The 19,775-nt window shown below is 44.4% G+C and overlaps 1 protein-coding gene across 1 annotated transcript in view; it reads right to left on the bottom strand.

The window, feature by feature from the left end:
- Positions 1-11,749: 11,749 nt before the first annotated feature.
- Positions 11,750-19,775, bottom strand: part of DZIP1L (DAZ interacting zinc finger protein 1 like) — a 41,034-nt gene continuing 33,008 nt past the window's right edge. The window contains exons 16-17 of the mRNA XM_056850422.1: positions 13,421-13,560; positions 11,750-11,923 (exon numbers count right to left, since the gene is read on the bottom strand). Coding sequence (XP_056706400.1) covers positions 11,750-11,923; positions 13,421-13,560 — 314 coding nt within the window. The remainder of the gene's footprint in view (positions 11,924-13,420; positions 13,561-19,775) is intronic.

Here is a 19,775-nt window from a genome sequence, read left to right as displayed (position 1 = left end):
TCTTGAAGCCTGCTGTGGAAAAGTTGGCTGGTGATAATAATCTCCATTTAAATACTAGAAGGCCACATGTGATTATGAGGGCCACACAGGCCCATGGCTATCAGCTGCTATTTAGCAGGTTGTGAGGAAGAACAAAGAATGCTGGAACTTGAATGGACAAAACCAGACAGGGGATGACTAAAACTGAGACAATCATTCTATTCTGATGTTTAATACCAGCAAATATATGACTGTTGTTTGCATTCATTCCTGTATTGTGGCTGATATCCAGAAAGACTGACACTTACTGAGTTGTATTCTAACTCAAAACATATCTTGTTCATCAGCAAGCAGCAGAGATAGCCAGTGATAATATCTGCCATTTTGCTCTAATCAACCATAGTGTAGCACAATCTCTTTAACATCTGTTATGTATTGTTTTCTGGCTTCAAATTAGTGTTCAGAGGTGTCACGCTTATTTGTTTTGATCTGAAGGGATGGATCTTGCAACCCTTAGTGATGCTTAATTAATGCAGTACCACATTTCACAGGAAATCTATACACAAAAGAGTGGTTTGTGGATGTGAAGGCAGCAGCCCCAAGATTATGATATTTCTGTAAGATTCTGCCATTCATACTCTAGATGTATAGGAAATAGACCCATTATACTCACTTTTAAAAAAATTAGTATTTACCTATGAATTGGTGAAATCAAAGTCACATTTGTATAATCTTGCATGGTACTTACTATAACTGTAGATAGATCGATGAATAAACACAAAACATGTAGATTTGCAGAAGAAAACATAACAAAACAAGAACAAGGTAAAGGCAGGCTGCAGTTTCTGAACTCTGGGTTGGAAAAAACTAGCTTTTCTGATAGTGAAAAAGGGAAGAGGCAGTCTCATCTGACCACCTAAAAGCTATGCTAGGGATCATGGGATCTGCATGGTCAAAAGCCACATAGAATGAAGGCTTTAGTAAGGAAGGGAATTAGGTGAGATTGAGTTGGGGGAAAAGACTTTTGACCATGCAACCCAGAGTTCAGAAACTGCAAATCTATGTTTTATCCATGCAAATTAGCTTCCAAACCGAGGAAAACGGCTTAAATGCAAGAAAAATAAGGCACTGAAAACATTTATTTTGGTTGCAAATGACATCCTGTGAACAGTCCTTTATTATATTGTCGAAGGCTTTCACGGTCAGAGTTCATTGGTTCTTGTAGGTTATCCGGGCTGTGTAACCGTGGTCTTGGAATTTTCTTTCCTGACGTTTCGCCAGCAACTGTGGCCGGCATCTTCAGAGGAGTAACACTGAAGGACAGTGTCTCTCAGTGTCAAGGGTGTAGGAAGAGTAATATATAGTCAGAAAGGGGTTGGGTTTGAGCTGAGTATTGTCCTGCAAAAGTATTGTCCTGTAAGTATCAAGATAATGTGCTAATGAGGGTATGGTATGTTAATATGGAACCATTGTATCCTGAAGTGATCTGTTAATGTGTGTAATCCAAAGCTAATCTGTATGGCTATTGTTGAATGTTGTCTTTGTCTGGAGGTTTTTCAGGGCAGGAAGCCAAGCCTTATTCATTCTTAAACTCTCCTCTTTTCTGTTAAAGTTGTGCTGATGTTTATGAATTTCAATGGCTTCTCTGTGCAATCTGACAAAATAGTTGGTAGAATTGTCCAGTCTTTCAGTGTCTTGGAATAAGACCCTGTGTCCTGTTTGTGTCAGTCCATGTTCAGCCACTGCTGATTTCTCAGGCTGGCCAAGTCTGCAGTATCTTTCATGTTCTTTTATCCTTGTTTGTATGCTGCGTTTTGTGGTCCCGATGTAAACTTCTCCACAGCTGCAAGGTATACGATATACTCCTGCAGAGGTGAGGGGGTCTCTTTTGTCTTTTGCTGATCGTAGCATTTGTTGTATTTTCTTGGTGGGTTTAAACACTGTTTGTAGGTTATGTTTTTTCAAAAGTTTCTCCATCCTATCAGTGACTCCTTTAATAAATGGCAAGAATACCTTTCCTATGGGAGACTGTTTTTCTTGAGTTTTCTGATTTTTGTTTGGTTTAATGGCCCTTCTGATTTCATTCTTGGAGTAGCCGTTTGCTAGCAGTGCGTGATTTAGATGATTAGTTTCTTCCTTGAGAAACTGTGGTTCACAGATCCGTCTTGCACGGTCCATTAATGTTTTGATTATTCCTCTTTTCTGTCGGGGGTGGTGGTTGGAGTTTTTGTGTAAGTAGCGATCTGTGTGAGTTAAACCCACCAAGAAAATACAACAAATGCTACGATCAGCAAAAGACAAAAGAGACCCCCTCACCTCTGCAGGAGTATATCGTATACCTTGCAGCTGTGGAGAAGTTTACATCGGGACCACAAAACGCAGCATACAAACAAGGATAAAAGAACATGAAAGATACTGCAGACTTGGCCAGCCTGAGAAATCAGCAGTGGCTGAACATGGACTGACACAAACAGGACACAGGGTCTTATTCCAAGACACTGAAAGACTGGACAATTCTACCAACTATTTTGTCAGATTGCACAGAGAAGCCATTGAAATTCATAAACATCAGCACAACTTTAACAGAAAAGAGGAGAGTTTAAGAATGAATAAGGCTTGGCTTCCTGCCCTGAAAAACCTCCAGACAAAGACAACATTCAACAATAGCCATACAGATTAGCTTTGGATTACACACATTAACAGATCACTTCAGGATACAATGGTTCCATATTAACATACCATACCCTCATTAGCACATTATCTTGATACTTACAGGACAATACTTTTGCAGGACAATACTCAGCTCAAACCCAACCCCTTTCTGACTATATATTACTCTTCCTACACCCTTGACACTGAGAGACACTGTCCTTCAGTGTTACTCCTCTGAAGATGCCGGCCACAGTTGCTGGCGAAACGTCAGGAAAGAAAATTCCAAGACCACGGTTACACAGCCCGGATAACCTACAAGAACCAAAGTCCTTTATTATAGTCATCAAAAATCTGATTTCAAGAGATGGTCATGGTGCGGGGAAACAAAGGCTTTATTTGGGGCGACCTTCAGTTTGAGAGCAGGTTTTCAGGGGTGGTGGTGGTGGTGGTGATATCGGAGCCAACTGAAGTCATAACCAAGGCAGCTCTTGTGAAGGAAATTGCTCATCTGCGCAGGTGAGCAGACTTCTTCAGAATGAAGCCTATTCAGCAGCTGTTGAAGCTGGTGCTTTTTAGTTGGAGGGTATATTCCTCTGGATGGGACTGGGTGAGCCCAGTCTTTTAAATGACCCTTCTGCCTCCAGACTATCTTGATCCAGATCACTCCACTGAATGGTGGTGGATAGTTTGGTCAGACCCAAGTTGGCTCCGAATACACAACCCCTGCCTCAAAAGAGCCTCAACTATGGGGCCCTAACAAAACCAGTCAAAGAACAAAAAAATGGGAGATAGCACAGAGCTGTGCATCTGAGCAAAGGCGAATAGCCAAAACCCGAAAAGCCGAATGTCTATTTGGCTTTTTTGGAAATTGCCTATTCGGCTTCACGCAGATTCCCAGGTTTTGGTATTCGGTCGACCTGAAACCTAAATATTGCACAAATGGCTAATTTTGGGTTTATTTTCGGTTCAGGTATATCAATATGCACAACCGTAGAATGGTCATATACTTTTTAGGGTTCTTCCCTCTATATAAAAAATGTTACACAGTCACAGTGTCCCACTCTATTAGATTTCAGCTGCACATCAAAGTAACAGAAAACAGCACCACCATGTGGGTAATTTGAAACATTGTTTTTTCTTTAATTCTTATAGTATATGAGTGTCATAAAGCTTACCTTGCAAATATGTGATATAAAACAGCAAATCCAGCAAAATGTGTACATCCCTTTAACTGCTTTTTTATATTAACTGTTTTTATACATTTATAGCATGCTATTTTAGAAATGGTCTTTTGAAAGATACTAATTTTAATACTTTGAATATTCATGAAAGATTTATATGATTACTCTTTAGCTATTTAAAGTGATAAAATTGTGATTTGGGTTCATTTTAATACATCTGCAGAAGAACATATTCTGAACACTGAATTTATGAAGAGAACTATAAACATAATGCTTTTTTGTAAAAACAAAACAAAACAAGAAGTAAAATCATAGAATCATAGAGTTGGAAGGGACCACCAGGATCATTTAGTCCAACCCCCTGCACAATGCAGGAAATTCACAACTACCTCTCCCTCCACACCCCTAGTGACCCTTACTCTATGCCCAGAAGATGGCCAAGATGCCCTCCCTCTCATGAACTGCCTAAGGTCATAGAATCAGCATTGGTGACAGATGGCCATCTAGCCTCTGCTTAAAAACCTCCAGGGAAGGAGCGCTTACCACCTCCCGAGGAAGCCTGTTTCGCTGAGGAACCGCTCTGTTAGAAAATTCTTCCTAATGTCTAGACGGAAACTCTTTTGCCAGTACTCACATATAAGGTTGAGCTGATTTCTACCGATTAGGGTGGGCTAGTGCACAAAGATCAGGAGTTGGGAGAGCCCCCCCCCAAAAAAAGATGCCAGTACTGGTTTACAGTGAGTGTCGTCACAGAAAGCCCTGCATAACAATTAATACTTCTAAACTAGTAGCTCTTGTGTATTGCTTGAGCCATTTTCAAGAGCAGTCCTTACTGATTCAGTTTTAGAGCCACATATTCATTAACTCCAATTCTTTATTATTTGGAAATGTTATCCCTTTATCATGCACTGGACCAGGGGTTCCAAACCTTTTTGAGCCTGTGGGCACCTTTCCATTATGACACCGGGTGGTGGGCACAACTATGAAATGGCTGCCACAGGAGGCAGAACCAACCACAAAACATAAGGGAGTGAGGTCATGCATAACTCTAATAGTAATTCTTCAACATTCAGGCAGAAGCTCTGTTTAACAGGGTACCTGTTTTTAAATATTTTCTTGAATACCGTATATACTCGCGTATAAGCCGAGTTTTTCAGCCCAAAAAAAGGGCTGAAAAAGCCGGCCTCGGCTTATACGCGGGTCAATACGGTAGAGGGGGGAAGGAGGGAGGGGGAAACTTACCGCCGCCATCTTTTCTCTGCCGGGAGAGGCCTCCAGAGCCTCCCTGCGGCCGCGGGGAGGGCGCTCTGCCGCCCCCGCCGCCTTCTCCCGGCCGGGAGAGGCTTCCAGAGCCTCCCTGCGGCCGCGGGGAGGGCGCTCTGCCACCCCCGCCGCCTTCTCCCGGCCGGGAGAGGCCTCCAGAGCCTCCCTGCGGCCGCGGGGAGGGCGCTCTGCCGCCCCCGCCGCCTTCTCCCGGCCGGGAGAGGCCTCCAGAGCCTCCCTGCGGCCGCGGGGAGGGCGCTCTGCCGCCCCCGCCGCCTTCTCCCGGCCGGGAGAGATTTCCAGAGGCCCCCTGCGGCCGCGGGGAGGGTGCTCTGCCGCCCCCACTGCCTTCTCCCGGCCGGGAGAGGCCTCCAGAGCCTCCCTGCGGCTGCGGGGAGGCTGCTCCACCGCCCCCGCCGGGCCGCACCACTTCCTGCCGCCAGGAGCGGCCTGGGGGGGGCCCTCCTGCAGCTGCAGGAAGGCCACCCCCGCCGGATCCGCCGCTTCCCGCTGCCAGGAGCCCAGAAGGTAAGTCTGCCGGGGGGGAGGGGTTATAAGCCGACCCTCGGCTTATACACGGGTGCCTAATTTTTCCCCATTTTTGGGGAGAAATTAGGCACCTCGGCTTATACGCAGGTCGGCTTATACACGGGTATATACGGTACACACAGCTTACCTTCAGTCACACAGTGAAGATCCTTGTGTTGTGGTGGCAGCTGCTGCTGAAGCAGCTTTTTAAAAATCTGCACAGCCAATGAGATCTTCAGTGGTCAGTCAGAAGCCCTGCTGGGCAAAGCTCCACTGGCCCCACCCAAATTTCTAGAAACACGTGGCAGAAAGGAAGAAAGGGGCCAGCCAGCACCAAGGTGCTCTCAGGTACCACGTTGGGGACCCCTGACCCGGACAGTCAATATTCAGGGAATCAGAAGATTCTGCAGAGGAGGGAGAGAAAAGAAGGCTGCTTCTATTGGCCTGCCAAGAATGTCACTTGGCCCCTACTTGCCAGTTTACAACATTTGGTGAAGTTCCTGAATACAGTGCAACTTTATGCAACTTTTTTGCAGCAAAAAACCCTAGTCTTAAAACTGAATGGTGACACTTAAATTATGTGAAGCTGATCTAAATGTTACATGTCGAGTCTTCTTGCTCCAGTCCTGATCTACTGGTGTGGCCAGAGAAACTCACTGATGAGTAATGGCTTTGATTGACACACAGAATTCACATTTACAGCTGTGATATAGGAAATCTACCATAGGGATACCAGTCTAGGTTTGCATTTCGACTAAGATCAGATGGCAGGAGAATCTGAGGCAAAGAAATAGACATATTTACAAGACTGAGACTATTGCTACTTTACTGTTCACTCACTCATTTTATTTACAGCCTGAGAGATATTAGAATTGATAAACATATTATATGTAGTCTATATTAAAATAATAAAAATATAATTATCTGCAGCTGCATGGAGTTACAAAAATAAATTATACTTTAATATAAATGCAATACAAAATGCATATACAAACAACCACGCTCCCTGCAATTCTCACTATCAACACTGCTGAAACAGTAACTTATAAAGTGTTTAAAATTCAGCTTTCTTGTAATTTTTTTCATCTTGCCAGTCCCTTCCACCAAAATGGATTTCAAAGTCAAATATCACATGCATATGTGCACTTACCTCTGCAAACAATTTTTTATATCTTTATATTAGAAAAAAGATATAGAAACATTTTTAGGAGATAACACATTTGAACATCCCACCAATTATGTCTATACCCTGATGCTCTAGGGTCTGAATTATTTACCTTTATTATAAATATGCAAACATGCGCCATACTGAAAAGTTCCATCATGCTTCTAAGAGTAGAATTTTACTCTCCTTTTTTTTAAAAAAGAAAAAAAGAAAAGGATCTCTCCAATTTTTCCATTAGGATTTGTCTCATATTTAATGTAGGGGTTTCAGTACTATGATCTTACTTTAAATGTCATGGAATTTCAAGGAGCAGGACCCAGAGACTGAAGTGAGAATGCACCTCCAATTTCCACAATGACAAAGTAGGGGGAGGGAATCAAGTCCCACGTACGCCCACTTCTGCAACCTTGAGAACAGAGGATTATGAAAAAGTATACAGCCTGTGTTGCAACTTAAAAGCAAGAATAATGGTGTAATAGAATCTTAAATCTTCAGGCTTGATAAGGAGGTTGTTCAATAATCGTGGGGCTGCCACTGAAAAGTCCCTCTCTCATGTACCTACCAAATGAACTTCTTTGATTGATGGGATAGTCAGGAGGGCCTCACCCTGTGATCTTAATTCCTGGGTGGGAACATATGGGGTAAGATGGTATTTCAGATACCACAGTTCCAAGCCATATATGGCTTTCAAGGTCATCTCGAACTGGGTTCGGGAGTGGATCAGTAGCCAGTGTAATTGCTATACCATCAGGGCCACATGCTTCCGATAGCTGGCTCCAATCAGCTGCCTAGCTATAGCATTCTGCACATGCTGAAGCCTCCAAACACTCTTCAAGGGTAGCCCCAAGTAGTGCACGCTGCAATGGTCCAGTCTGGATATAACTAAAACATGGGTCACTGTGGCTAGATCTGACTGACCCAGGAAAGGATGCAGTTGTTGCACCAGCTGAAGCTGGGCAAAAAGTACTCCGAGCCAATGCAGACACCTGGTTTTCTAAGGTGACTGCTGTGTTGAGTACCACTCCCAAGTGGCGAACCTGGCTTTTCAAGGGGAGTATAACCTCATCTAAACAAGAGATAACTCAAATCCCAGCCTTTCTACTAACCCAAAGAAACTCTGATTTGTCAGAATTGTTTCAGCTTGTTCACTCTCATTCAACCCATTCCCCTCCACCCACAGACTCCCCACTTTACCTCCAACACTGTTCTGTGGGAGGGTCCACTCTCAAAGGAGGCCAATTTTGGATGCCATTAAAGGCACACAAAGGGGCTAATTTTGAAGGCATTAATATTTTTTTTGTACTGCAGTACACAGATGTACTTCTTCAGCTATCGCTGAACCACAGGGTCAAAGAAATGTGTACTGATGAAGCTTTAAAGAATTCCCCTTCCCCAATATTTCTAGTTTAGATAATAGGAAAAAATGGGGGGAAATAAAGCATAGCTCCTTCTTCACCTCCTCAGACCAGATTTCAATCGGAAGAAAACTGCCAGGGAAGTACAAAAATTTGATTGCAAAATCTGCCCTAACAGAATTTTGCATTCACCCCTAAGTTTCCCCCCCACTCTAGGATCAGAAGATGATTTTTTAAACACAACTTAATGTGTACATATTCAATCTCCTGATATAAATTAGGAGAAAATTTTAAATTGTGCCATTTTTGAGTGAAAGCTCTGTTTCCCGCCTAAAATGGGAGCCAGGTTTGCAGCCAGAGGAAAGCCGGAGTGCACGGGGAGCGGGGAGATAAGATTGCTGGCCAATGCGTGCTTTCGTGCGTGATCGTCAGGCTCGTGCCGGCCCCTGTCTCCCCAGCAACAGCTTCCCATTGGCTGGAGCCCTTGGGTTCCGAGCCAATGGGGGTTATGGGCGGGAGCTGTAGGTGGGCGGGGCTACCCCTCCCACACTAGTATATAGCGGGGAGGATGGCCCGCCCTCAGCTCATTCCATTTTTTGAAGACAGAACACGAGCGGTTGCGAGAGAGCAGAGAGAGAGAGGGTGCGGACAAGCGAGAGAGATAGCGAGCGAGTGGACAAGCAAGAGAGATAGACATTTTGAAAGGAGCGGACAAGCACAGAGACGAAGAGAAAAAGGGGGCAAGGGGGGCCAATCTCAGGTCACCGGTTGGTCGACCGGGCAGCTGGGGCTATTATAGGGGCGCAGAAACAAGAGCCAGACAGGCTTGCGCCACGCCAAACCCCCCCCATCGCGATTTTGGGTCGTGACTTTGGGTCGCCCCAATATTCAGAGGGGCAGTCTTACAGATTTTGCCATGAACAGGGCTGCCAATTACCTCTTTCCCCAGGCATATTTCCCCTCTCAGGGTATGCCGCTCCTCCTGTTGGAGGCGGCCATGGGGGTGATTGCTCCTCCTGTTGGAGGCGATATTGTGGGGGACAATTGTGGAGGCGATATTGGGGGGATAATTGATTAAGCCCTCAGGTTCAAGGGTTCTCCAATTGGGGGAGAATGACCTCTGCAGCAAGCGAGGCAAAGAACTGGAAAAGGAGGCTTGCCGGGACCTGGCAGCCTTGGCGGCAGCATGCCCACACATGGTGATCTGCTGGTCAGATTGGCTCGAAAGGAGTTTTTGGAGAGGTGCCCGCAACGTCAAGCACGTGGATGTGGCAAGGAGGAAGGTCACTAACGCAATTGGCAGAGAGGTGGTCAGATTGGGCGGAGCGGTGATTCGGCAGTGGGACATTTCCTTCCGCATGGCGGCTTTATACCGTTTGGACGGCATGCACCTCATCAGCTGGGGCATGGATCTTTGGCTTCAGAACATTCGAGGGGGCTTGATGAATTGGCATGGAGATGTTCGCTTTTCCCTCCAACTGACACTTGAGGGGTCGTTTTCTTAACTCTGATAAGCGGCAGGCAAAAAAGCACCCAGTGGCGATCGTTTTGGTGTCTTCTTTGCACCCGCACCGGTTGCCCACGGCGGGATCACTGTGGGCTGGTTGGCATACCAAGCCGCATTGGGGTCGGCCATTGGTACCTGACACATCGTTCATGCTGCGCCACAAGGGGTCGCAGCTGTTGCCAATTCCAAGTTGTGGCCTATTACCTTCCAATTATCAATTTAATTCTAATTAACTGTTATGTATATTGTTGTTTAATAAAGTTATGTTGCATGAATTGCTCTTTAATGTCCTTCACTTATAATGTTAGTGTGTCGGCGTTCCCTCCCATTTAGCCCTGGGTCTGCAACCCATTTCCCCTTATGTAGGTTACTAGCATTGCTCCAAATTATATTCAAAGTCAGCTTTCCAGAAATCTGGGTTATTTTCTCCAATTCAGAAGCATATGGTAAATCCAGAGTTTGGCAGTGTTTTTGAATTACAGATAGTACACATGGACCCAATAATCATGTGAACTGTTGTAACTAAACTTCTGTAACAATATTTTTCTTACTGAAGGACAAGAAAACTCAAAACTGTCTTAAAGTGATTTACACAGCAGAAAGAAAAAATAAACTTTTGATGAACTTTTGTACAATTAATTTCAGACAAATAGGATTACTGAGCCTTGCTCTACGTGGTTTCTTAAGACTTTGAATCAAAATGGTGCCATTTGAAGCAGAAATATTACATGTTGTTTCTTGAGTTATGGTGCCATCAAGTGGCCAGCCCTGGTCACCACTTCTAAAATGTTCTAAAGCACTCCTCAAAATACACAATGTCAATGATTTTTGAATGGAGGCCTAACATGGCACTGGTGGTCTGTGATGTATTCTGAAGTGATCCTTGAAACCAGCAAAATGATTCTGACAGTGAAAATTGATGGAATGGCAAATGGTGTATGTGTTACGTGCCATCAAGTCACTTCTGACTTATGGCAGCCCTACTGAATTAATGACTTCCAAAGTGTCCTGTCACTGGCAGCCTTGCTGAGGTCTTGGAAGCTTAAGGCCACGCCTTCCTTTATTGAGTCAATCCATCTCACGTTGGGTCTTCCCTTTTTCCTTACCACCTTCAACTTCTCATAGCATTATTGTGTTTTCCGATGAATGTAACATTGCTGTACAAAACATAAGAGACGAAAGGAACTGGGAAGATGTAGCCCAGGCATTGTTAGGCATTGCCTAGCCCAGGCGTTGTTAGGCACTGGGAAGATGTAGCAGGATTGAACTGGCCCTGAATTAACTAGGCCTCATTCTTTTTTTTCTTTTTTTAGAAATGATGCCTGGGCTATCACATTTCAGAATGCACACAGGGGCTCATACAATGAATGCTTTGGAAAGTGGATGCCCAGTGCTGTCCTCAGCAGAGTTGGCTTCAATGGACTTAGAAAGGTGCAACGCTGCCAAGGACTGCACTGTTAATCATGAGTGCACCTTCACTTGCAGGGCCAGATTTGCCCTTTAACTTACTGGGCTGGAGGGCTACTGGTGGGCTGGAGGGCTACTGGTGGCCAGGAGTAAACCAAGTTGTAGGGGCCACTCAGCTTGGACTCTGCCGGCAGCAATTATGATAGATGTTGCCTTGCTCACTGCCTCCTCCAGAAATGCTGAACCTGGTTTATCCTCTTATAGCGAATTCTGTAAACCTGGTGAAAAATATCTACTCCCTCCTCTTCTATATGGATTATTTCTTTAGTCTCTGTATTGAAGAATGATGCCACAACCTTCTATCCAAAAGGTAACAGCTTATGTGGGATGAGATGCATCCACCCAAGGGATCACGGGGGCACAAGCCTACGTAGGAAACCTCTCCCAGACAAAAGTGTAGTTCAATCTTGTTCTTCTGAGGCTCATCATATGAATGATTGCAAAGGAAGAAAGTAACTCATAGCTCATAGTAGAAACATCTGTGTCAACACTATGATTTCTGAGTATGCATGACCTGTGTTCCCAAGATCCCTCTGTAAGTACTGCATTCCTTTTGCTGCTTTGGTTTTTCTTTTCTCCTGCTTGCTGCAGGGTAAAGTTCCATTGCAAATGGCTTGAATTTTCTGACACAGCCCAACTACAGAACCAAGAATCACCAGGCATCAGCCTTTGTGCTGCTGGAACCCCAGACACTGGTGGTCTGAGATCCAGCTGAGTCTCCACTACCTCTGACAGCGTGCTGCTTCTTTGGCATGATGTTGGTGTCCAGATGCGGGGTGATTTCCTCAAAGGAAGAAATGTCCAAATCACTGTCCTCTTCAACAAACTATAACGGAAGAGAACAGAGAAGAGATCAGTGCAAACACTATGACAGCAGAGAGATGCAATGTGTAAACACAGCAGTGGAAGAATGGCCTGTCCATCCTGTCTAGCAACGAAGACAACTCAGAGGGAGGACTTTATAAAGATTCTGGGTATTTCTCTGACCCTAGCTGTGCATTTGATATACAAACCCCTTTAATTAACTGCAGTCACCACTTGGACAAATTGATACCTGTATTTACTTGAAAGAAAAGCGACACTCAGTGTACGATGACCCCCTTAAAAGTATTATATATATACACATACACACAATTATTATTGGGCATAACTCTAATTTGCATGCAATGTAAGATGACCCCCTCTTTTGATGGCATACCTTTGAAAAAAAACTATTCTTGCATATGAGTAAATTCTGTATTCAATGTTAATAGTAAACAAGCTGCTCCAAGCTCACTCTAAAGATCCACTTCGGGATATATGACTGAGTGAGTGCATGTGAGAAAAGGCTCTGAACTCTCCACCTCTTTTTCTCTAGGACTATAAGGAAGAGTGCTTCAGAGCAGCAGGGACATGGCTACGTTCATCAAGGAATTTTCTCCAGTACAAGTATCAGGTTTTACTATTTTTATTGCTGACAGACATACATGCACACCCACCCACACTTATACACAAACAGAGATTTAGGACAAATTACAGACATATAAAAAGTATGCAGAATATAGGAAAATAAACTGAAATACAGTATCTCATGGTATATCACTTACATTATATAAGGACCTCTCTGTCTGAGAGATGAATCAGGCTTACCTCCCAGCCAGGACATCCGGGCTAGTCAGTCTTCTAATGCTTCTGACTGCTTCTTACTTGATTATCCAACTTAATTACACTCTGGTTCCTTTGCACCCCATGAGAGGCTGAAACCTCTGACCTCTCTCGTAATCCATGAGGTGTAGCAACCTAATCCTTTACAGTCCCTTACATAGAGAATTACATGCAAAATAACGATAACAGGTTCCACACCAAGCCGTTCTCTGCCCCATCTCCTCCCACTGTAATTTTCCTTATAAATGCGCAGAAAATGATTTCCCTCTAATTTGTACCTGAAGAAGTGAGTGCTGACTCATGAAAGCTCAAGCTGGAATAAACATTGTTAGTATTTTAAAGAGACTCCTTGTGTTCTGCCCCGTGAGTTTACTATCTCTTGCATTTCAAGGCTTTACACAAATATGTACAGCTACTCTATTTCTAAGTACTTTATAAATAGTTACTATGGAATGCTACTGGAGGTTAAATAGTTCCGGCAGACTGACTCTTACATTTTTCTTTGAAGGAGTCCCTTTTTGAAATAACGACTAATGAGGTTGTTCTCACAACCAAAACAGTTCTTAGCATACAATACATGAGCAGAAGCTGTATCTGTGTTTTTGAGAGTTTGACTGTAGAGATCAAGGATACCACATACAATCTGACTTTTCAAGCTATTTTGAAATATAGGTGGTACCTGAAGTTTTTTTATGGAGTTGCTGGGTTTAAGATCTTCTTTGGTCTGGATGGAAAAGAGTTTCACTCCACCAACAGGTTTTCTTCCTGGAGCAGCGAGAGTCCTCTCCAGATTTTTAGCCATTGATTGCACCAATGTCTCTGTATGAAGCACGGAATCATTCAAAATCTAGACAAGCAGGCTTGATTATTATAACATATGGCTTCTGTAAAGGTCTATGGTGACAGTAAAAGCTCCCAGCAGGACAGAACTAAGAAACAGGCTGGTTGTGTTTGACCAAAGAGATGTTCCATTGGAATCCGTGGCCAACAGCACAAGACAGATTCACCCTTCCTACTCTTCAAATGACTGGGCCAGATTTAAATATGCTGAGGCCATTCATGTGCAATGTTAGCATACTGGTGGCACACCCACATATGTCATGGGCTTTTGGCATTCTAACACTGCACCCCATTGCTTCAAAATACATGGTGAGAACCTTTTAAATGAGATGGCAGCCATGGGAATGTCTGCTTAGGTAAATCCTTTCCATGCAGTCTTGTCACATGTCAATTCAGTCTACATTGCTGGCAGCTGCAGGCAAATGAGTAACTGACAGCTGCACCAAGTGAGAAAGGCTGCATCAGAAGTAGTTTCAGAAGAGTAGCTATGTCACAACTGAAGAAGGGTTTATTGCACATGTAGGCACCAGAAATAAAAACATTTCAAGGCTAGGGAGGGGGGAGTTAGAAGCTTCATTCAAATACTTTGGACGGTAAAAAAGTTATCATGGTACCTGATCTGTGAAGTTCTGAAGGAGGGAATTTCAGTGTGCCTCAACAGAAAAGGCCCTATCCCAGGTGCCCACCCACCAGACTTCTATGTGTAGGGGCAAACAGCAGGACCTCATAAGAAAAAAGGCAGGGAGGATCATGCAGTAGGTAATAGAATCATAGAGTTGGAAGGGACCACCAGGGCCATCAAGTCCAACCCCCTGCTCAATGCAGGAAATTCACAACTACCTCCCCCCTCCACACCCCTAGTGACCAGAAGATGGCCAAGATGCCCTCCCTCTCATCATCTGCCTAAGGTCACAGAATCAGCATTGCTGACATCTAACCTCTTCTTAAAAACCTCCAGGGAAGGAGAGCTTACCACCTCCCGAGGAAGCCTGTTCCACTGAGGAACCGCTCTGTTAGAAAATTCTTCCTAATGTCTAGACGGAAACTCTTTCAATTTAATTTCAACCCGTTGGTTCTGGTCCAACCTTCTTGAGCAACAGAAAACAACTCGGCACCCTCCTCTATATGACAGTCCTTCAAGTACTTGAACATGGTTATCATATGCCCTCTCAGTCTTCTCCTCTTCAGGCTAAACATACCCAGTTCCTTCAACCTTTCCTCATAGGACTTGGTCTTCAGACCCCTCACCATCTTTGTTGCCCTTCTCTGGACATGTTCCAGCTTGTCTACATCTTTCTTAAATTGTGGTGCCCAAAACTGAACACAGTACTCTAGTTGAGGTCTAACCAGAGCGGAGTAAAGCGATACCATCACTTCGCGTGATCTGGACACTATACTTCTGTTGATGCAGCCCAAGACTGCATTTGCCTTTTTAGTTACAGCATCACACTGCTGACTCATGTTCAGTGTTTGGTCTACTAAGACCTCAAGATCCTTTTCACACACACTACTGCTCAAACAAGTCTCCCCCATCCTATAATTATGCATTTCATTTTTCCTACCTAAACGGAGAACTTTACATTTGTCTTTGTTGAAGTGCATTTTATTAGTTCTAGCCCACTTCTCCAGCCTGTCAAGATCATCCTGCATCTTGGCTCTGTCTTCTACCGTATTTGCTACCCCTCCCAATTTAGTATCATCTGCAAATTTAATAAGCATCCCCTCTATTCCTTCATCCAAATCATTTATAAAGATGTTGAACAACACAGGGCCCAGCACAGATCCCTGAGGAACTCCATAGTCACTTCTCTCCAAGTGGACGAGGAACCATTAACTAGCACCTCTTTGGGTACGATCTGTCAACCAGTTGCAGATCCATCTAACAATAATAGGATCTAACCCACATTTCCCCAATTTGTCAACTAGAATACTATGTGGAACCTTATCAAAAGCCTTACTGAAATCTAGATAAATTATGTCTATAGCATTCCCCTGATCCAGCAAGGTAGTAACTTTCTCAAAAAAGGAGATAAGATTTCTTGAGTACCCTGGTCTCAGACTGTGTGAGGCTTTAGAGGTGATAAACAGCACTTTGAACAGCCAGTCAGTGAAGATCTTTAAGAACTGGTAAGCTGTGACCTCCACACTTAATTTAGAACAGGCACTGCCTTCTGCTGGCAGGACTATAACCACACTTTTCTCTTAGATCACAGGTTTGTTTGCATTGTAAGCTGTATGGCTCTAACATGACTAGGCTTAGTTACACTAGCACTAAGACTAGGAGTCAGATATCCTCCATCACCTCACTGAGCCCATTCTTCTCCTTGGCTTACTGAGGAGTTGTGGGCAATTAAGCAGGCTACCAGACCACTCCAGTGTAAACGGGAGAAAACCTGCAGTAAATTTTGGGCACCACAATTTAAGAAAGATGTAGACAAGCTGGAGGGCAACAAAGATGGTGAGGGGTCTGGAGACCAAGTCCTATGAGGGAAGGTTGAAGGAACTGGGTATGTTTAGCCTGAAGAGGAGAAGACTAAGAGGTGATATGATAACCATCTTCAAGTACTTGAAGGGCTGTCATATAGAGGATGGTTCCGAGTTGTTTTCTGTTGCCCCAGAAGGTCGGACCAGAACCAATGGGCTAAAATTAAATCAAAAGAGTTTCTGTATAGACATTAGGAAGAATTTTCTAACAGTTACAGTGGTTCCTCAATGGAACAGGCTTCCTCGGTTGGTGGTAAGTGCTCCTTCCCTGAAGGTTTTTAAGCAGAGGCTAGATGGCCATCTGTCAGCAGTGCTGATTCTATGACCTTAGGCAGTTCATGAGAGGGAGGGCATCTTGGGCATCTTCTGGGCATGGAGTAGGGTCACTGGAGGTGCGAGGGGAAGGTAGTTGTGAAATTCCTGCATTGTGCAGGCGGTTGGACTAGATGACCCTGGTGGTCCCTTCCAACTCTATGATTCTATGATATAATCAGCCACAGTCTAGAGCATATTTTCATGTCTGTTCTGTGGTGGTAATGGTGCACATCACTTTTGCAAGTGTGCAAAGCAGAGCTGTACCTTGTGATGAGGTGGCTTCTGCAAATTGTATCCCACAGTAAATCTCTGGCACAGTAAATCTCTGGCATTTTGATTCAGCTGAGCTGAGGACTACGGGCAGGGGTGAGTTTAAACTTTGCCTTTTTTAAAACGCTGGGAAGCCTAACTAAACTGAGGATTTAATTGAGGTTTGCTGGGAGAGGGTTGTGATTGTTGTGCCAGTGGGTGATTAAGGCTGATTGCTGCCTGAAAGCTTGATTGTTCCCTTGTTAAGTGGGGTTGTTGTGATTGGAGCTTGTGTCTGTGAGCATTTAAATTCCAAAGCTCCTGCTCACCAGAGGCACGAGCCCTGTGGCTCTTGACTGGGGAGCTGTAGGTAAATATAAAATATTTTTATCTTGGCAGAGTAACTCCATCAGGTTGGAGTACCGAGCAACTTGAATATCTATGTGAATTAGCAGCAGATAGCTGCAGGGCAAGGAACTTCGACACTCAGTTCTTATTTGGTACAGGAAGAGTGCAAGAGAGTAAAGGGCAGGGTTACAACACCAAAGAATAATATAATATAATATAATTAATTAATTAATAAAATAACAGTTATAACGGTAGAAAGCCAGCAGGGGTAGGGGGACTATCCAGTGTGCTGCATGGAGTGTCACATGTATGATTATCTGCCTGCTGAACAAAAGTCATGGGTGTGTGCTCGGTGCAGGGAGCTCCTGGCTCTCAGGAAGCGAGTTCACTTCCTCGAGGCCAAGGTAGCTCAACTGGAGGAGCTGAGGCAGGCAGCAAGAAAGGTGACTAAGGACTCCGGGGATGAAATAGTCACATCCCAGTCCCAAGGTGATGGCAACCTGCCAGTCACGGATGATGGAGCCCTTGGGGAAGGAGGCCATCTCACTGAGGGAGGGGGATGTGGTATCTTAGAAGGGACCTCTTCCTTGGTGAACAGATAACCTCTCGTACCGAGGATATGCCTCAGAGGGGAGGGGGGGTTCTTGTAATGGGGGATTCAATCCTTAGGAATGTAGACAGCTGGGTTTCTGGTGGGTGCATTGACCGCATGGTGACTTGCCTGCCTGGTGTGAAGGTTGCGGACATTACCTGTCATATAGGTAGTCTGGTAGGTAGTGCTGGGGAGGAGCCAGTGGTTGTGGTGCATGCTGGCACCAACGACGTGGGGAAATGTAGTCTGGAGGTCTTGGAATCCAAATTTAGGTTGCTAGGCAGGAGACTAAAAGCTAGGACCTCCAAGGTAGCTTTCTCAGAAATACTACCTGTTCCAAGTGCAGGACCAGCTAGGCAGGCACAGTTGGTGAGTCTCAATGCGTGGATGAGACGGTGGTGCAGGGAAGAGGGCTTTAGATTTGTAAGGAACTGGGCAACATTTTGGGACAAGCCGGGCCTATACAAAAGGGATGGGCTCCACTTGAACCAGGATGGAACCAGACTGCTGGTGCGTAATATAAAAAAGGTGGCAGAGCAGCTTTTAAACTGAACCTGGGGGGAAAGCCGACAGGAGCTGAGAAGCATCCGGTTCGGGCAAACTCAGTGCACACGGACAAAGGGAAAATTGCTTCAGATTCCCACATGGGAATTACTTGGACATGAAAGGGAATGGAAAGATGCCCAAAGGCACATGCCAGGCAAGTCGAAAGAGAGAAACAGTGTGGAGGTGTTTCTATGCTAATGCTAGAAGCCTCCAAGTAAAATGGCAGAATTAGAGTGCATGGTTTTAAGAGAAAACATAGATATAGTGAGCATTACAGAAACCTGGTGGAGGGGAGAGAACCAGTGGGATACAGTCATCCCTGGTTACAAACTGTATAGAAATGACAGGGAAGGGCATATTGGAGGGGGTGTTGCTATGTATATCAAGGAAGGCATACTGTCTAATAAGCTAGAGACAATAAAAAGGGCAGACTCGTCCACAGAATCCTTATGGGTAACGATTCCGGGCCCCAAAGGAGATTTAGTACTGGGGACATTCTATCGGCCCCCTGACCAAATGGCTCAGGGTGATCTTGAGATGGAGAATGAAATTAGGGAAGCATGTAAAGGTAATGAAGTAGTAATAATGGGAGACTTCAACTTCCCTCACATTGATTGGATAAATGTATGCTCCAGTCAAGCCAAAGAGATACATTTTTTAGACATCCTAAACGACTGTGCCCTCGAACAGTTAGTCATAGTCCCAACCAGAGGGGAGGCAATCCTGGATTTAATACTCTGTGGTGCTGCCACTGATTTAGTGCGGGATGTGGATGTAGTTGAGCCAGTTGGTAATAGTGATCACAATGGCATCAAATTTAATTTATATGCAAATGGGAAAGTTACTGGGAAATCTCACACAATTACCTTTGACTTTAAAAGAGGGAACTTCTCTAAAATGAGAAAACTGGTAAAGAGGAAGTTGAAAGGAACAGTTAGCAGGGTTAAATCTCTTGAAAAGGCTTGGGGGTTACTCAAGTCCACATCACTAGAGGCTCAGCTAGCTTGTATACCGCAGGCTATGGCTGCGGGTAAGGTGAAGGAAGCAATTAGAGAAAAAAGTCTTCCTTCAGAGACTGGAAGGTTTGCCCAAACGAGGCGAACAGAAGCAAACACAAACTTGCACAAAGGAAATGCAAGCAGTTAATTAGAGATGCAAAAAAAGTCACAGGGACCAGATGGTATTCATCCTAGAGTTCTTCAAGAAATTGAAGTTCTTCAAGCAATGGGAAACTGCTGAACTTCTAACAAAGATATGTAATATTTCCCTTCGATCAGCCTCTGTACCAGAGGACTGGAGAATGGCCAATGTAACACCCATTTATAAAAAAGGTTCCAGGGGGGACCCAGGAAATTACAGGCCAGTTAGCTTAACGTCTGTTCCGGGTAAATTAGTGGAAAGCATTATTAAAGATAGAATTGTCAAGCATATAGAAGGGCAAGGTCTGCTGGGCAAAACCCAACATGGCTTCTGTAAGGGTAGGTCCTGCCTCACTAACCTATTAGAGTTTTTTGAAAGCGTCAATAAGCATGTGGACAGGAATGAGCCTGTGGATGTTGTGTATTTGGATTTCCAAAAAGCTTTTGACAAAGTCCCCCACCAAAGACTGCTAAGCAAACTTCATAGTCATGGGATAAGAGGACAAGTCCTCTTATGGATT

This window comes from Euleptes europaea, chromosome 5 (assembly GCF_029931775.1).
Source record: "Euleptes europaea isolate rEulEur1 chromosome 5, rEulEur1.hap1, whole genome shotgun sequence".
Classification (NCBI taxonomy): domain Eukaryota; kingdom Metazoa; phylum Chordata; class Lepidosauria; order Squamata; family Sphaerodactylidae; genus Euleptes; species Euleptes europaea.
The sequence above is the reverse complement of the archived record's forward strand: the minus strand, read 5'-3'. Positions and strand labels throughout refer to the sequence as shown.